The following is a 14,486-nucleotide window of genomic DNA, read 5'->3' as shown; positions in this document are numbered from 1 at the left end:
TAGATAAACAAGGCACCTTTTATTACACTTGTGTTGGTATCTATTTTAAAACAACCAGTCGTTCCTTATTGAGTGTTTCTTTGGTTTACAACAACACAAGGGGGCCTTGAGATCCATAAAGGACTCCTAATGCAACCTCGCTACTGCAATGAAAGTTATGGGGCACTCGATCCATGCTGTCTAAACCTTGACGGGTCTCATCGAGAAACAAGTGCGCACCACCAGGATCAGCCAATCCAATCATTATTCGGTTTTTCAATAGAGAGAGCGAAGCAACCCTGGTCCCAGAGCAGCACCCAAACAGCAACTTCATCATACTCTATTCCTTTCGGGAACAAGCCTATCAAAGCTCATGCCCGGGTGGTCACGTGATTGGTTCATACGCTGATTGGCAGGCGGTAAGATCACAGCGATACTTGTGGAACTTTAATAGCGGGTAGCAACGTTCGTGCGTAAAAGTTGAAGCCATATTCAGAGGGCACAGAGAGGCGCCCCGAGACAGGAGAGTAACAGGCTGTCGAGGAGTTACCATAGACTTCGATACAGAAGTTGCATGGCCCCGCTCTCGTGCGTAATGAATCCTGCGCATGGATCACCAGCCGCTGCTCAAGTGGATGACTTACCAGATGATCGCGACGACAGCAAGGAAACAGAACTCCAGACACGCGAGTTGGCGACGCCAGTGAAACGATGCAAAACCAAAAGTTTGAATCTGCCTTTCAGTGTGGAGTCCCTGATATCTAACAGGGCGCCGGGTCGGACTCACTATTCGTCAGATCCAGGGCTGGCTAATAACCAGACAGAGGTGACTGTTTGTCGGTCCCCAATGGGCCTTTACGCGGAGAAGCGATTTCCTCTCAGTGGGGGAGCTGACCTGTCTGACAGCCCTAAGAGAGAGACGGTAGAGCTCGGGGACAAGGAACAGTGCTCTTGGTTTCAAGCTGAATTCGCGTCACCTCCAAGTAAGTGTTCTTCAATAAGATGTCCATCCAAAAAAATAAAAAATAAAGATTACATGCAATGGGTTGGCTAAAAGTTTCAAACGCTTGCTACTTTGCTAAGTCAGGGAGTCAGTTGGCTGAGCGGTGAGGGAGTCGGGCTAGTAACCTGAAGGTTGCCAGTTCGATTCCCGGTCATGCAAAACTGACATTGTGTCCTTGGGCAAGGCACTTCACCCTACTTGCCTCGGGGGAATGTCCCTGTACTTACTGTAAGTCACTCTGGATAAGAGCGTCTGCTAAATGACTAAATGTAAATGACTAAATGTAAGTGTAGGATATCATTCAAGTCCATAATAGGCATATATCACAACGATTCTGTTTCAATTAGGCATATAGCCTAATCTGTTATCGTGGCAACCGATCAGAAATCCCGTTTATAGACTTGTCAACTCAAATGTAATGCAATGTTTGCTGCCTATCTTGTATTCTTTTCTCAAACAAATTGTCAAATTGTACATGATCTTGTCAAAATTGCCTACAAGTACTGTATGACGTTTGAAGTTCCAACATAATTTCACATTATCTTAAATCTCACAAATCATTAAACTTGTGAAATTGTATTATATTATAGGGCATCCTAGTCCACCACCCTGCCCTCTGCGGAAACACAAGAACAACAGAAAACCAAGAACCCCATTCACCACCTCCCAGCTTCTGTCTTTGGAGAGAAAGTTCCGTCAGAAACAGTACCTATCCATTGCTGAGAGAGCCGAGTTCTCTAACTCGCTCAGCCTTACAGAGACCCAGGTCAAGATCTGGTTTCAGAACCGGAGAGCCAAAGCGAAGAGACTACAGGAGGCCGAAATAGAGAAACTGAAACTGGCGACCAAACCCCTACTCCCGGCATTCGCATTTCCCTTTCCTCTGGGCGCACATATGAACCCACCGTCTCTATACGGCGCTGTTAACGGATCGTTTCCACGGCCAGCTTTACCGGTACCCGGACTATTCAGTGGACCCTATGGGATGTACTACCTTTCTTAATGCCTACTAACTGAGATGTTGGAAAGACCGAAGAAAGATAGAGCTCTTTCTCCATGCAAACTCGCTATGGATTACTTCTCAGTTGCACCGTCCTCATTCCCGTCATTTGGCCTATCCGTTATACTTCTGGATTTTAAAACATAATCGCAGGTTAATTTGAAGGTCTAACTTTGTTAATTAAAGTATATTTGAAAGTTAAGGTATTTTACTGAGAACAGTATTGACATCCTTCATATTTTGTTGGCCTATTGTAACCATCAGTTGTAATAAAAAGCCAATGGCATCTTCCGACCGACCATATTATTGAACATGTACGCAGTCGCTTAACCAGCCTACATATGCTATCGGTGCTGCCAAGATAAAGACCAATAGCAAACAGATCTGGTTTCTCAATTGTTTCAAAATTTAGATTGTCTTGGTGTTGCCTAGATTGGAAAACGTGAAAAAAAACTTTTATGTCTATTTGGTCTAGCTTGTGGCGTTTAACTCGGATCTGAAGGCCGCACTCACTAAACCGATGGAACAAGCCAACACATTTTATGATGCAAACTTTCTGTTTTTGGAATTTGTAAATAAAATGTATCAACTATTTTTGCAACCAAAATGTACAGCAATATAACTGGTATGGTATTTATATGTTATATAATGCAACTAGCCTAAAATAATAAAGATCTTTCGTTAGAAAAAAATAAAATGGAATACTGTATAACGTCTGTCAGTCAACTCCCATATTATGTCAATTTAAGGAGGCCATTGTCATATCCACAGAATAATTGTAGTGTTCAGTAACCAAAAACTGTACATAGATTTTATTACATTTTGTTTATACAGGCTGGTCTCACTGAGATATTAATAAATATTTCCAGAATAAGCTAAATGTCCTGGTACTTTTAAATGTTATTTTGGTGTCATCTTCAGTGCTTCTTCATCACGTACACTATAAAACAGCAAGGAGACTAGTTTGTTTACTCACTAATACATTTTGGAACTGAGAGTTGTATACAGTAGGCCTTCAGTGCTTCTTCATCACATACTCTATAAAACAGCAAAGAGAATAGAAGTTTACTATTACATTTTGGAACTGAGAGAGTTGTATACAGTAGGCCTGTTTGTGGAGTTGACTGTATTGAGGGATAATCAATTATTTCTAAATAATTACTTCTCCCAGAATGTGGGCCACCATATGTAAATCGATAAAAAATCTAAGCTATGATAAATGATCTAATTAACCTTAGCTTCATACAAAGCTGTACATGCAAGCAGTGCCCATTTCAGACTAACCAAGTAGTTACGAAGTGAAATATTGAAGATCACCCCACCTCTTTTTTCCAGCTCGGGTCAGGTTTGTCACTTCTTCCTTCCCTGACCCCTAAACCCACGGACAGAGCCCTTGCCGAAGCACACCGATGAAGGAACCCTGCAACACCAGAACATCGCATGTAACAGAAAACTCCATCGGCCAAACGGAAAAATACAAATAGAACTAAAAGCGCCTCAAAAATGAATCGGAGAACACTTAGAAAAATAGATTAGTCTAGTATTGACAGTCGCATCTGAACCGAGCTTTAGGGATATAGAAAGATTACAGGAGGTGTTTTTCCTGGCATAGCTCACCGACCTGTAGGAGTATCGTGGTTTCTGCTGATCCGTGGCGTGTGGGAGGGTGGGGGGACCAGCAGGATGCTCCGTGTTCATCTCTGAGGGACCAGAAGTAGCTCCAGTGACCAGACAAATTGCCTCCTCCGGGGGGAGAGGGACCTCCATGGACTCGCCCTCCTCTGGGTGGATTGAGGCCATGTTGCACGCACCTTCACATGCACTCTCCACCACACATACACCGTCAGATACCTCCATAGTTCTGTCTGTAGGCTGCTGGATCTTCATGTGTTTGGTTCTGAAAGGACATAGTAGTCAACTCCGAGGCCAACACAACATAGCATGTACAGTATCGAGCACGGCGAGCCAGACACTTGTATTTAAAACAAGAGGTGCTACTGCCACCTGCTGGACACAATGAGAACACCCATGTAGAGTACACCCACTATTTACCTTCTGTTCTTTTTGGCCTTGTCAAACCTGAAGTCTGGAGGATACTTGTGGATCCTTATCAGATGGTCTTTTCTCTGTATACCAGTCTTGAACTTTAGTTCACATCCCTCCACTAAACACTGGAACTGGAGAGGCAGAAAGAAGAGGAAGAATACAATAGTGAAAATGATTGCCTCCAACGACAAAACGTTTTTCAGTATTCCATATTTATTCTTCTTATTTATATATAATATATATGTGCATTCGAAAAAGTACTAAAGACCAAGGTCTGGTTTACCATGTCCTGTTTTTGGGTGAGGATGGTGAAGAGCGGGTCATGCCACTCTTGTATGTGGATGTCCAGGAGGCGGGCGGATGGCAGGGAGCGCTGGCAGGAGCAACACACGTGCCTGTGGAGGGAGTTGTAGTGGTGCTCGTATTCCTCAACACTGCTGAACACCTGGTTGCAGCCTGAGATGTGGCAGCCAAACGCAGACACGCTGAGCCAGGGAGGAGTCAGGGGAGGAAAGATAGAGGTTTCTTATAGAGATTGTATAGAAACAGGAAGCTTGTTTTGATACCAAGGATGGAGACTAGATAAGGCTATTAGCCCAGACAGCCCACTGACAGTACCTGAGCTTCGGCGAGTCGTCTGCGTCTGCAGTGCTGCTGCTGAGATCCTGCAGATACAGATGTCTGTGGATATCTCCATCCTACCAGGAAGACAGGATACATGATTTAGCAAGCGTATGTTTTCTGTTCTGTATAATTCACAAATTGATAGCTAGCGCCCACCCAATAGGAGTAGAAAGCTCAAGCTAGTTGACGAGTTCAATTCTCTGAGAGGGAAAATTGAAAATATCCAAATTCTACAGCACATAGATTTCCAGATAAATAGCCTACCTCAAATATTTCGTGTTCCTGTCCGAGATGAATCCCATGAGGACCGAAAGTAAATGGTGAATGGGCTTCTTCTGTACCGCTATCTCCACTTGGCTGCTCCAACCTTCTACACTGCCACGATTTAGAATCTACCGGCAACGTTGGAATCGCTTCTATGCTAATAATATTGCCACATTTTAAAAGTTGTATTAACTCAGGCTGCAACATTGTCGTGCTAGGAGTTTTTCATTTGCAGTTCACTGTTACAGCCAGATAATCTCAGGTAGATACAACTTCTACAATAGTCAACTACCAATGGGATGATGACGTAATCGGCGTGCGCCACGGATATGATTGGCTCACCGGCATACGTGCCTGATTTGCTCTCAAAAAGTATTGCTTGCAAGTTGCCACTTCAACCACAAGAGGGCGATTAAAGTGCACTCCATGTTCATGAAATTTGTCACGTCCTCTTGTCCAGAGCTTTATTTATGCTAAACACAAGTGACCCCGGCTTTAAATATGTAACCAACATACATGTAGGCCTATATACAATTATCAAATCTAATAAAATTACTCATAACGATAGAAACATTACAGATCTGGCCTCTCGCGGACGTGCTGTTTGTAGATGGCCTAGCGTACAGAAAACGGATTGGAATTTAAAGATAGGCTACTTGTCAAATTGTATGTTGATGGTAGCCTAAACAATATGGATGATAGTAACATTGATTACGAATTTCCTTTGAAGTTGAATGACTCAAAATCTTGACCTTCCAGGAAATGTGACTCTTAACTGACTCAGTTTCGGTCCTGATCCGGCGGAAGAGCAGATTACTTCATGCCAACTTTCAGGATATGAGACCAATGCACAAGGCAGGGAGGCGTGGTTCCGGTATGCCTGTGTGATTTCCCAGACCAAGAGCCGAGCATTGCCATTGTCAGTCGAGGAGAAGGGAGAATAGACCTCTTGTCCGCAGCATCATGAGATGGTCTCGTTGTTTATCCTTCTGTTTCTGTATCTCCTCATGGGGTAGGATATACATTATATATTTTTCTTTCATTCCTTTTTACCTTTCTTTCTTCCTTTCTTCCTTTCTTGCTTTCTTTCTTTCTTTCTTTTTTTCTTCAAATTGAACATGGTTTTTATTATTTCAGGGATATTTGTGAGAAGCCTTCCTACATTACCTCATGTGACAGACTACCAAGTTGTCACACCTCGGATACTGAAAGTTCAATCACAAGGGAGTTCCTCTCAACAGGTACAAATGTATTGCCCGGTCATTAAATTGTGGTTAAAATAATTTAGTTTAATCTGTTTTTGCTATATGGAATGCCTCCTCCTTACTCATTTTGAAACATGCCTGTCTGTGTTGCGTGTTTGTGTGCAGACATACCCTGATGTAGTCCAGTACTCTGTCGCTTTAGACGGACAGAACTACACTCTCCATTTAGAAAAGAACAGGTGAGATTTCAATGTAATCTGAGAATATGGTACAGAGATGGAAAGGGACCATCTGGAGGGAGAGAGTCTCCTGTCAAACACAACCCCCCTCTTCATCTGTCCACCACTAAAGCTCTTTCATCTCATCCCAGGGATCTTGTCGGAAAGCATTATGCACTGACCCACTACTCAGAAGACGGTGCCGAGGTTGTAACAACCCCAGATCATGAGGTACTATTTTATTAACCGATAACTAATCCTAACCAGAGACGTCCCAGCCTGCTTGTGTATGTCTACGTCTGCAGGACAGTGGGATTATTTATGCTACATGGTCATATCAGGAAAACACTTTTGTACTGTACGTCAGATCACTGGGAAGAGACTCACGTCTAATAATGGTTGTGTGTGTGTGTCAGGACCACTGTTACTACCATGGGCACGTTGTGGATATGGAAGACTCCTCCGTCAGTGTGGGACTGTGCTCGGGGATACAGTGAGTGGCACTCTCAATTATGTTATGCTCTGCAATATTATTGATTCTATAGAACTCAGAATTAGAGCATGAAATACTATGTTATCCACGAGGGTTCTGTATGTATATGTGATTTATTTTCAATCAATGTAATGTAACTAGTTTCTATAGACTGGAGTAGATACTTTAAATAAAATATGAGAAATGATAGGGTCCTGAAATAATCCATTTTATCTATGAGTGATCTATCCCTGTATCCCTCTTACACGGTCATTAAGACCATTAAAGCTGTGGGTCTACCCCCGGCCTCTGATAACCTGTAACCTAATCAGCTCCTTATTGACACACAACAGCGTTACTGAGAGGACCAGACTTGTGTGATTCGAATCATCCTATTTGCTCTTTGGTCTTTGCTCAAATCTGTTCAATGGTCCAAACAGGGATATCTATTTTTGCTACACTAACAGATCTATGTTTGTCTTTTTTAGGTCAAGTGATTTTCTGATTTCTGTAGTTGAAATGTTATTTATATAAGGTCTCAAGTAAGAGTTTGATTTTTCTTGTGCAGGGGGTTTGTGCACGTGGCTCAGCAGTCATACCTGATTGAACCTCTAGGGGACCATGTGACAGGAAAGCAGTCGAAGGGGGAGGAGCCTCACGCGGAAGGGGAGGAGCTCCATGCGGTGTATCGGCAGGAACACCTGAGGAGAAAGAGAAGCTCCTGTTCCTATGACAACATAACAGTGTACGACCATGGTTCCCTTCCATCTGGGATGTACCATCTTGGCAGCCTGGTAAAGACACACACTCACAAGCCCCCCCCATCACTAGACACAAGTACAAACAACCAGTTTGTACTTGCAGAAAAGATACATAAACTCTATACATAAATAAAATCTCTCCTCTTTATAGAGAAGCGAGGCCCAGACCAAGGCCCAGACTGGTGCGCGAAGGGTCGTGGAAATGGTTATAGTGGTTGACCACACAGAGGTAGGTAGAATAATCCGAACACATCACTATCTCTACACCATCATCACTTCCATGTTATCATCCACTTCCAAGTGTGTTATCAACATCGACTCATCCTTTTATTTGCAGTATAAGAAGTTTGGTGACAGGAAATTGGTGGAGGCCAGAATGCTCCAGGTTGCCAACCATGTGGACAAGCTGTATCGCTCTGTTGGGCTGCGTGTGATGCTGGTGGGTCTGCAGATGTGGTCCTACAGAGACCTGATGGAAGTCAGCTCGGACCCGAACAAGACCCTGACACGCTTCCTGCAGTGGCGCCAGGACAGCCTGCTGAACAAGATCAAACATGACAATGCACAGTTCGTCACGTAAGAATGAACGAGCCGTCTCTTGTCTCTCTCGCCAATGAAATGTCTGTTTATTTCTCTCTTTATACACTGTAGAATTTGATGTATGTCATTCAATACTGTTGGATTGGTCTGGTCACTGTCAGGACTGACTGTAACCCTACACACGATATTGATTCATGTACACTTGTGGTTATAGTGCATCTGATTCTGATGTTCTCCGTTCTGAATATCGCTCCTCTGGTTCTTTCAGAGGTGTGGATTTTCAAGGGTCCACTGTTGGCTTGGCGCCCACCAAATCCATGTGCTCTATCATATCTGGGGCTGTCAACGAGGTGGGTGTCTCCTGCAGCTGTCACCTGACCAAATGCAGGACAGTTTGCGTTGCTGTATGTCGAAGATCATCACTCATCTCTTCTGTTTTCTTTTCTTCTCTACTCTTCCCTTCTATTCCTTTATCTTATCTCCTCTCCACCTCTTATCTCTCCAGGACCATAACCAGAACCCAGTGGGAGTGGCCTCTACTATTGCCCATGAGTTGGGCCACAACCTGGGAATGTCCCATGATGAAACACACTGCCTCTGTGGATCGTCGGCATCTGCCAAAGGCTGCATTATGGCTGAGACAGTTGGGTGAGTTCAAACACACTTTAGCAGTAAAACGTGCGATACAAATACCATCAGTCGCAGTTTGAGCAGAACTAGCAGCTAAGGATTGTGGGCGGGTGTGTGTCCAGGTTTGTGTATCCGAAGGGGTTCAGCAGCTGCAGCCGGCAGAAGCTCAGCACCTTCCTGGAGGAGGAGAATCCTTTGTGCCTGTTGGACTCTCCCTCTGTGGACCGCATCTACGGGGGACCTGTGTGTGGCAACGCATATGTCGAGCCTGGAGAGGAGTGTGACTGTGGCACTGTGGAGGTACGTGCGCACACACACACATGCACACACACACACCCCCCACATGCATACACACACACGTACAGACCCCACATACAATACACACCCATGCGCACCCACAGACTTATAGACATCGCACACACCATGTGTCTGTCGGTTCATGTCCAGTGTCAGGAAACAGAAACTGAAGCCCTGGTTATTTCTCCGACAGGAATGCATGAACTCTTGCTGCAACGCCTCCACCTGCAGACTGAATGCCGGAGCCCAATGTGCAGAAGGAGACTGCTGCCACGACTGCCAGGTAACAGACACACACTCGGCACAACCATATTCACACACACACACTTGTGGGTGTTGGACTGCGGACGCACTGTACAGCAGTTGGTGGTTGAATATTGAATGAAGGAAGTCTGCGTGGCATTGCTGAGAGGAAGCGAGCAGAAAGACCCTGATGGGAAACCGTAACTGACGTCCCTTTTCACAGGAAATGAACAGACACGCCTCGCTTTTCGTCACCGTCTACGGTAACTGCTAGGAGCGGGTCAAACCGCAGCGGCTCTTTTGGTGGCCGCTACTCCTCCAGACCGCTCCCTAACCTCTTTTCTTCCTCTCGTCCTCCTCTCCCTTCTCCTCCCCTCCCTTTTCCTCTGGTCTCTCTCTCCTCTCCTCCTAGCTGAGGCCAACAGGCAGCGTGTGCCGAGCCAGATCCGGTGACTGTGACCTGGCCGAACACTGTACTGGTTTCTCCCCTCTGTGCCCCGTTGATTCCTACACTCAGAACGGGCTGCCCTGTAACCGCGGCAACGGATACTGCCACAACGGAGAGTGTCCCACGCACACGCAACACTGCAAGAGGCTGTGGGGACCAGGTAGAGTGACACTCAATTTCCCACGACTGTACTTCAACAACAGGAAGTACTCACGACGACCCTGTGTTCATCAAGATCACATTTGAGAATTTGTTTCCCGTGTACAGATTGAGCCTTGTGATTAAGTCTTGGCTCAATCCATGTCAGACCAGCTCCCCAGTGTGAATCACAGAGGAGGCTTTACAGATGCTGTGTGGATGAGAGGCTTCAGGGTGGAGGGTTTGTCCTGTTTTCTTGATCCTGACAGGTCACTCTACATCCTCTATCTCTATGGTTTTAGATGCTGAGGTGGCAGACAACGCCTGTTTCCTGTCGCCAAACAAGCAGTGCAGGAAGAGCCTGTATGGACCCCAGAGGTGTCCGCCACAGTAAGAACCACAATAGCACTGTCTTCCTGTCTTGTAGAACTTTTATGAACCAGTTATTCTACGTACAACTGTAGGTTGTGCTGACCAACACGGCGACTGAGTGTATTCGTTACATTCCGCATAGTTCTGATAGTCCTTGAACTCTGGTCAAATGTTGTTTCAGGGGAATGGGGTTACTGACTTACGGGCTGACCTGTGATGTTGTGTTGTGGTGTTTCCAGAGAGATGTGGTGCGGGAAGCTGTACTGCACCGGTGGACGGATGTTTCCGGTTACACGTCACAAGTACATCCACACTCTCAATGGAGTGAAGTGTAACGAGGCCAGCATGGATGCCACATACAGCTCTGAGGACATTACTATGGTGCCCACCGGCACAAAGTGTGGCACCAACATGGTGAGAAAACCTGGTTATACCAAACAACGTCACACTACTGCGAAGTACAAGATCCACTGGCTAGATACATCAGCAGTACATTACACTAGAGGCCTGAACCCATACTCTATGCCACTTATGTTGATATACTTATGTAATTCATGCTATGTTAGTCCCTTATCCAAAACAAAATGGTGCATTCAGGCTAAGGAGGTAAACATTTATATCTTAAATGTTAGGTTTTAGTAAATACTAAATGTGTGATGGATAATTATTTGTCTCTGGTCTGTATATGGGCTTCTTGTGTAGCAGTGATTAGAAACATTAATGTGTGTTTATGTGAGGTCCTTGACTCTTCTTTCTTGGCTCAGGTGTGCTATGACCAACGCTGCCAGGACATTAAGGTGTACGGCACAGACGACTGCTCTGCCAAATGCAACGACCGGGGGGTGAGACAGTGACGCATAGCAATCATTCCCACAGCTCTCAACGATATCAAAGATTGACCTATGAGAGCGTGTCTTTAAGCTTGTAGCTGACTGCGTCTGCGTTCTGATAGGTCTGCAACCATGAGAAGCAGTGTCATTGTGACCCTGGCTGGGCCCCGCCCTACTGTAATGTGAAGCTGTCAGAACAGGCTGCTTCAGGTACTGTGTCCGTCTGTGTCTCTGTGTGTGTGTCTGTGTGTGTGTGTGTGTGTGTGTGTCTAATAGAATGTGTGTGGTCTGGGTTCACTTTCATTGAGCAACCTTTTTCCCATGGTCTTAACAACTGTACTTTGTTCTGATGACTGAACAGGCATACTGTAATTGAATTTTCCCGATAGTTTCAACAGATACGGTTACAGTTGAGTCTGTTTCCTGTGTTGATGTCAGATGTCATATTTACCCTTGAGGGATGCTGTAGTCATGGCCGTGTATGTGTGTGTGTGTGTGTGTGAACAGGGATGAAAACAGTTATCATCAGTGTATCCCTGGCTGGAGTTCTCCTCCTGCTCCTCATCCTGGTCTTTGGAGGTCTGCGATTCAGGAGAAACTGCAGGAAGGAACATTCCTCTAAAGGGTAGGCAAACATTGGTTCTGTCTCACACTAACAGTACAAATCTAGAATAGAGGAACAGATGTTCTGCTATTCAACAGTACAACCACGAATGAGAAAGTGTTGTTCATGTGCATCCCTGGAGTCAACTGTTCCCTGCTTGTGTGCTATTCCACAGCCCCCTGCGCTCCACCTCGGGCCAGTCCAACCCCTTGTTTCAGTCAGGCAGCCCCCGCCAAGGACCCCCTCGCATCAGCCAACCCACGTTCGTGGAGTCGTCTGCTACCCAGGCCAACGCCCCCCTCTCCCTGACGGTGGGCCGGGCCCCGTGCAAGTTCCTCGCTGTCACCGTGGTCCCCAGCAGACCTGCCCCCGAGGTGGGACTCGTTCTCGGCTTTATCAGCTTAGCTTCCTGGAAACAGCGAGGGCGTACTTTATATTCATAGGCTTTCATATAATACAGGACTGATGCTCGTGTCATTTATATCAACGTAACTCAATTGGCGTGCAGCCATTGGGGGATAACAAGAGTGAATGGATAGTTGGATGTCTGGAGATAGTGGATAAGTAGTTGCACAGTTGCATAAGGGGTACCATATGGGAACTAATAATCTGGCTAGACGTCAGTGCCTTTGTGCTTGTTTGAGGGCGGGGGGGTTAATGCTGCAGGGGTTTCATGAAGCCATGTCTGTCTCTGTCTCCAACAGCCCCCCAGGAAGACACCTTCAGTGCTGCCCCCCAGGCATAAAACAGAACAGGTACAGTCGACTGATAACCATCACATACTGTACACATACTGATCTGTACTACCTACATTTCTGCTTGTGTTGAGGAGAGAAGAGCAGCATATTGATGATGTTGAACTGATTCTCCTAGGTTGCTAGACCATGTCTGCCACCACCAATTGTTCCAGTCAAGAATGTGGTAGAGGTGAGGATGAATATCTCAAGTTGTATAAATACTGCATGGGAGACTTTCTAGTGCTAAGGGAGATACTTACTTGAATTACTTGTTTTCCCAGCCTAAACCAAAGCCTCCATCCAGACCTTTGCCTCCTCTGAGCCCGAGATCGGTAGGAACATCACACACAGACACACAGACACATACTCAGGTCGCAAAAGCAATTCATCATTTGATAATTCCTTTATCAGGTCACAAAGCCAAAGCCTCCTATACCGTCTGTGAAGCCTGTTGTAATTCCCTCTCCATGGAAACAGAATCAACTGGTGGGTAATTATTTCGACACTAATATTAAATAACACAGTGTTTTAGTAAAAGGATTGAACAGTGGTCAGTTTCTGTTTTGTACTGAATGTATTGGTAGTGTTTTTCCTTGGGGGCGGGGCCTATTTTTCTTGTCCAGACCTTCCTTTTGAAAGGAGAGTCTGGAGAGAAAGTAGGGATTTTCCAGTTCAAATCAAATAGGAATCGTATTAGGAAGGGGCACGGGAGGGCACACGGCTGGCATTCCAACACCCCAGACATTGTTCCTGGCATTCAGCTATATAAAGATCCCTATGGTCCTTATCCGGACAATGTCTTGGCGTTTAGACATGTAACACACAGGGAGTGTCTGATGTTTGGAGAGTAAGTCAGAACCATTTAACCATCCCTTTTCATGACCGCAAACAGCTGTTTTTATATATGAGTTACCATACAGGGTTTAAATAATTAGAGAAAGAGACAGAGAGAAGGGAGGAGGCCAGGGAGAGGGAGTGAGAGACAGGAAATACTGACTCATTCCTGGTGTGTGCGTGTGTCTTTTTATACAGGCGGCAGGCAAGGCTGCCTTAAAGCCCCCCACCAGACCCAGATGACGGAGAGGAACCCTGAGGTGAAACCCTTTTAAATGGTCTGAGAGGAGGGCCTTTTGGCTGTCCCACAGGGAGAGGCCTGGCTGGCTGAGCAACTTGTCAAGCATGCCAGGTTCCTGATACTGAATGGGAGCTGGCCTGCATGGAACAGAGGCTGTCTGAGGAGACCTGGTCCTCAGAGTCTGTCTGCTGCAGGGGGAGCCGCTCTGAGGAACATCAGCCCCTACCTAAGCCTCGCCTAGTTTGCAGTTTGATCACTGTCTGTGCCTTGTGCGTGTGTGTTTGTGTGGCTTGTGTGAGCGTATGAAAGTGCTTGCGTGCGGACGTGTCTGTGATTGACACACTCCTTCGCTTTCTTGTTTTTTGACAACTGGCTATGCCGCCATGAAGATAATGCTGATGATGATGTGGATTTTATTTTAAGAAGAACTTCTCCTCTGTATTTAATGAGTAAGCACTTGCACAGCAAATCATTCTTTTTATAGTTTTTTGACTCTTTACTGACTTTCCTTTTACTTCACCAACTTTCGGTACGCCTCTTAGACAAAGCACCATTTTCAGGGACTCCTTTGTTGTCCCCTTGCACGAGCATGGACTTCTTATGACTGAGTGCCAAACTGCATTGTTAATTTCACCCTGTACTACTGTGTAGGGTTTGCCTTAAGGTGTTGTTATTTTGTGTCTGTTGACATGTTGCTGCTGATGTACTTTTTATTGATTTTTTGAATAATGTAAGGGATATTTTTTATAGATGTTACATTCAGCTGGTCTGTTAGACTCAGTCTGAACCATTGTTCTAATTTCTGAACGTTTTGCCTTGTATTTCTATGCACATTTTTGTACCTGAAAATAAACTTGACAAAAAAGACTGTCAGACCGACGTTTTGACTTCTATATTGAGAATCATGTTGTGATTGAAAGAATTCAATGATAAAATTTGCATATATTACTAAAATGTAAGTTGGCCTAGACTTCTTGGCCAATGTGAATTAAAATTGCGC

At 45.2% G+C, this 14,486-nt stretch overlaps 3 protein-coding genes across 4 annotated transcripts; 2 read left to right on the top strand and 1 right to left on the bottom strand.

The window, feature by feature from the left end:
• The first annotated feature begins 553 nt into the window (after positions 1 to 553).
• On the top strand, positions 554 to 2,703 carry msx3 (muscle segment homeobox 3). The gene is made up of 2 exons (XM_067236463.1): positions 554 to 962; positions 1,573 to 2,703. Exons 1-2 carry the CDS (start codon positions 554 to 556, stop codon positions 1,983 to 1,985), a joined length of 822 nt encoding a protein of 273 aa, XP_067092564.1. The 3' UTR covers positions 1,986 to 2,703.
• On the bottom strand, positions 2,697 to 5,227 carry znf511 (zinc finger protein 511). The gene is made up of 7 exons (XM_067236461.1): positions 4,917 to 5,227; positions 4,647 to 4,726; positions 4,312 to 4,513; positions 4,035 to 4,159; positions 3,604 to 3,879; positions 3,305 to 3,402; positions 2,697 to 3,020 (listed from the first exon to the last, which is right to left on the bottom strand). The coding sequence occupies exons 1-6, from the start codon at positions 5,121 to 5,123 to the stop codon at positions 3,333 to 3,335; spliced, it is 960 nt and encodes a 319-aa protein (XP_067092562.1). The 5' UTR covers positions 5,124 to 5,227; the 3' UTR covers positions 2,697 to 3,020; positions 3,305 to 3,332.
• A 618-nt stretch (positions 5,228 to 5,845) lies between these two features.
• Positions 5,846 to 14,361, top strand: adam8a (ADAM metallopeptidase domain 8a). 2 transcript variants are annotated; one of them, XM_067236460.1, is made up of 24 exons: positions 5,846 to 5,928; positions 6,054 to 6,157; positions 6,287 to 6,360; positions 6,492 to 6,570; positions 6,756 to 6,832; positions 7,380 to 7,605; positions 7,724 to 7,801; positions 7,910 to 8,148; positions 8,381 to 8,462; positions 8,618 to 8,760; positions 8,865 to 9,042; positions 9,233 to 9,322; positions 9,695 to 9,890; positions 10,171 to 10,258; positions 10,480 to 10,654; positions 11,005 to 11,082; positions 11,193 to 11,280; positions 11,578 to 11,695; positions 11,850 to 12,048; positions 12,379 to 12,429; positions 12,548 to 12,601; positions 12,693 to 12,743; positions 12,823 to 12,897; positions 13,444 to 14,361. In XM_067236460.1, the coding sequence occupies exons 1-24, from the start codon at positions 5,880 to 5,882 to the stop codon at positions 13,486 to 13,488; spliced, it is 2,637 nt and encodes an 878-aa protein (XP_067092561.1). In that variant the 5' UTR covers positions 5,846 to 5,879; the 3' UTR covers positions 13,489 to 14,361. The 2 variants fall into 2 exon arrangements, with proteins under 2 accessions (XP_067092561.1, XP_067092560.1); XM_067236459.1 differs by lacking the exons at positions 5,846 to 5,928; positions 6,054 to 6,157; positions 6,287 to 6,360 and having other exon boundaries at positions 6,496 to 6,570; positions 6,707 to 6,832.
• Positions 14,362 to 14,486: the final 125 nt, after the last annotated feature.

The sequence above is a fragment of the Osmerus mordax genome, chromosome 5, assembly GCF_038355195.1.
Source record: "Osmerus mordax isolate fOsmMor3 chromosome 5, fOsmMor3.pri, whole genome shotgun sequence".
NCBI lineage: Eukaryota > Metazoa > Chordata > Actinopteri > Osmeriformes > Osmeridae > Osmerus > Osmerus mordax.
This window is presented reverse-complemented; position numbering and strand designations above follow the sequence as displayed.

Coding starts and splice junctions, on each gene's coding strand:
- msx3 (XM_067236463.1), top strand. CDS start 554: ATGGCCCCGCTCTCGTGCGTAATGAATCCTGCGCATGGATCACCAGCC. Junction 963..1,572: donor TGAATTCGCGTCACCTCCAA/GTAAGTGTTCTT, acceptor ATTATATTATAG/GGCATCCTAGTCCACCACCC.
- znf511 (XM_067236461.1), bottom strand. CDS start 5,123: ATGTTGCAGCCTGAGTTAATACAACTTTTAAAATGTGGCAATATTATT. Junction 4,514..4,646: donor GACGACTCGCCGAAGCTCAG/GTACTGTCAGTG, acceptor TCCCTGGCTCAG/CGTGTCTGCGTTTGGCTGCC. Junction 3,880..4,034: donor AAGGCCAAAAAGAACAGAAG/GTAAATAGTGGG, acceptor ATGTCCTTTCAG/AACCAAACACATGAAGATCC.
- adam8a (XM_067236460.1), top strand. CDS start 5,880: ATGAGATGGTCTCGTTGTTTATCCTTCTGTTTCTGTATCTCCTCATGG. Junction 9,323..9,694: donor ACTGCTGCCACGACTGCCAG/GTAACAGACACA, acceptor CTCTCCTCCTAG/CTGAGGCCAACAGGCAGCGT. Junction 11,281..11,577: donor GTCAGAACAGGCTGCTTCAG/GTACTGTGTCCG, acceptor GTGTGTGAACAG/GGATGAAAACAGTTATCATC.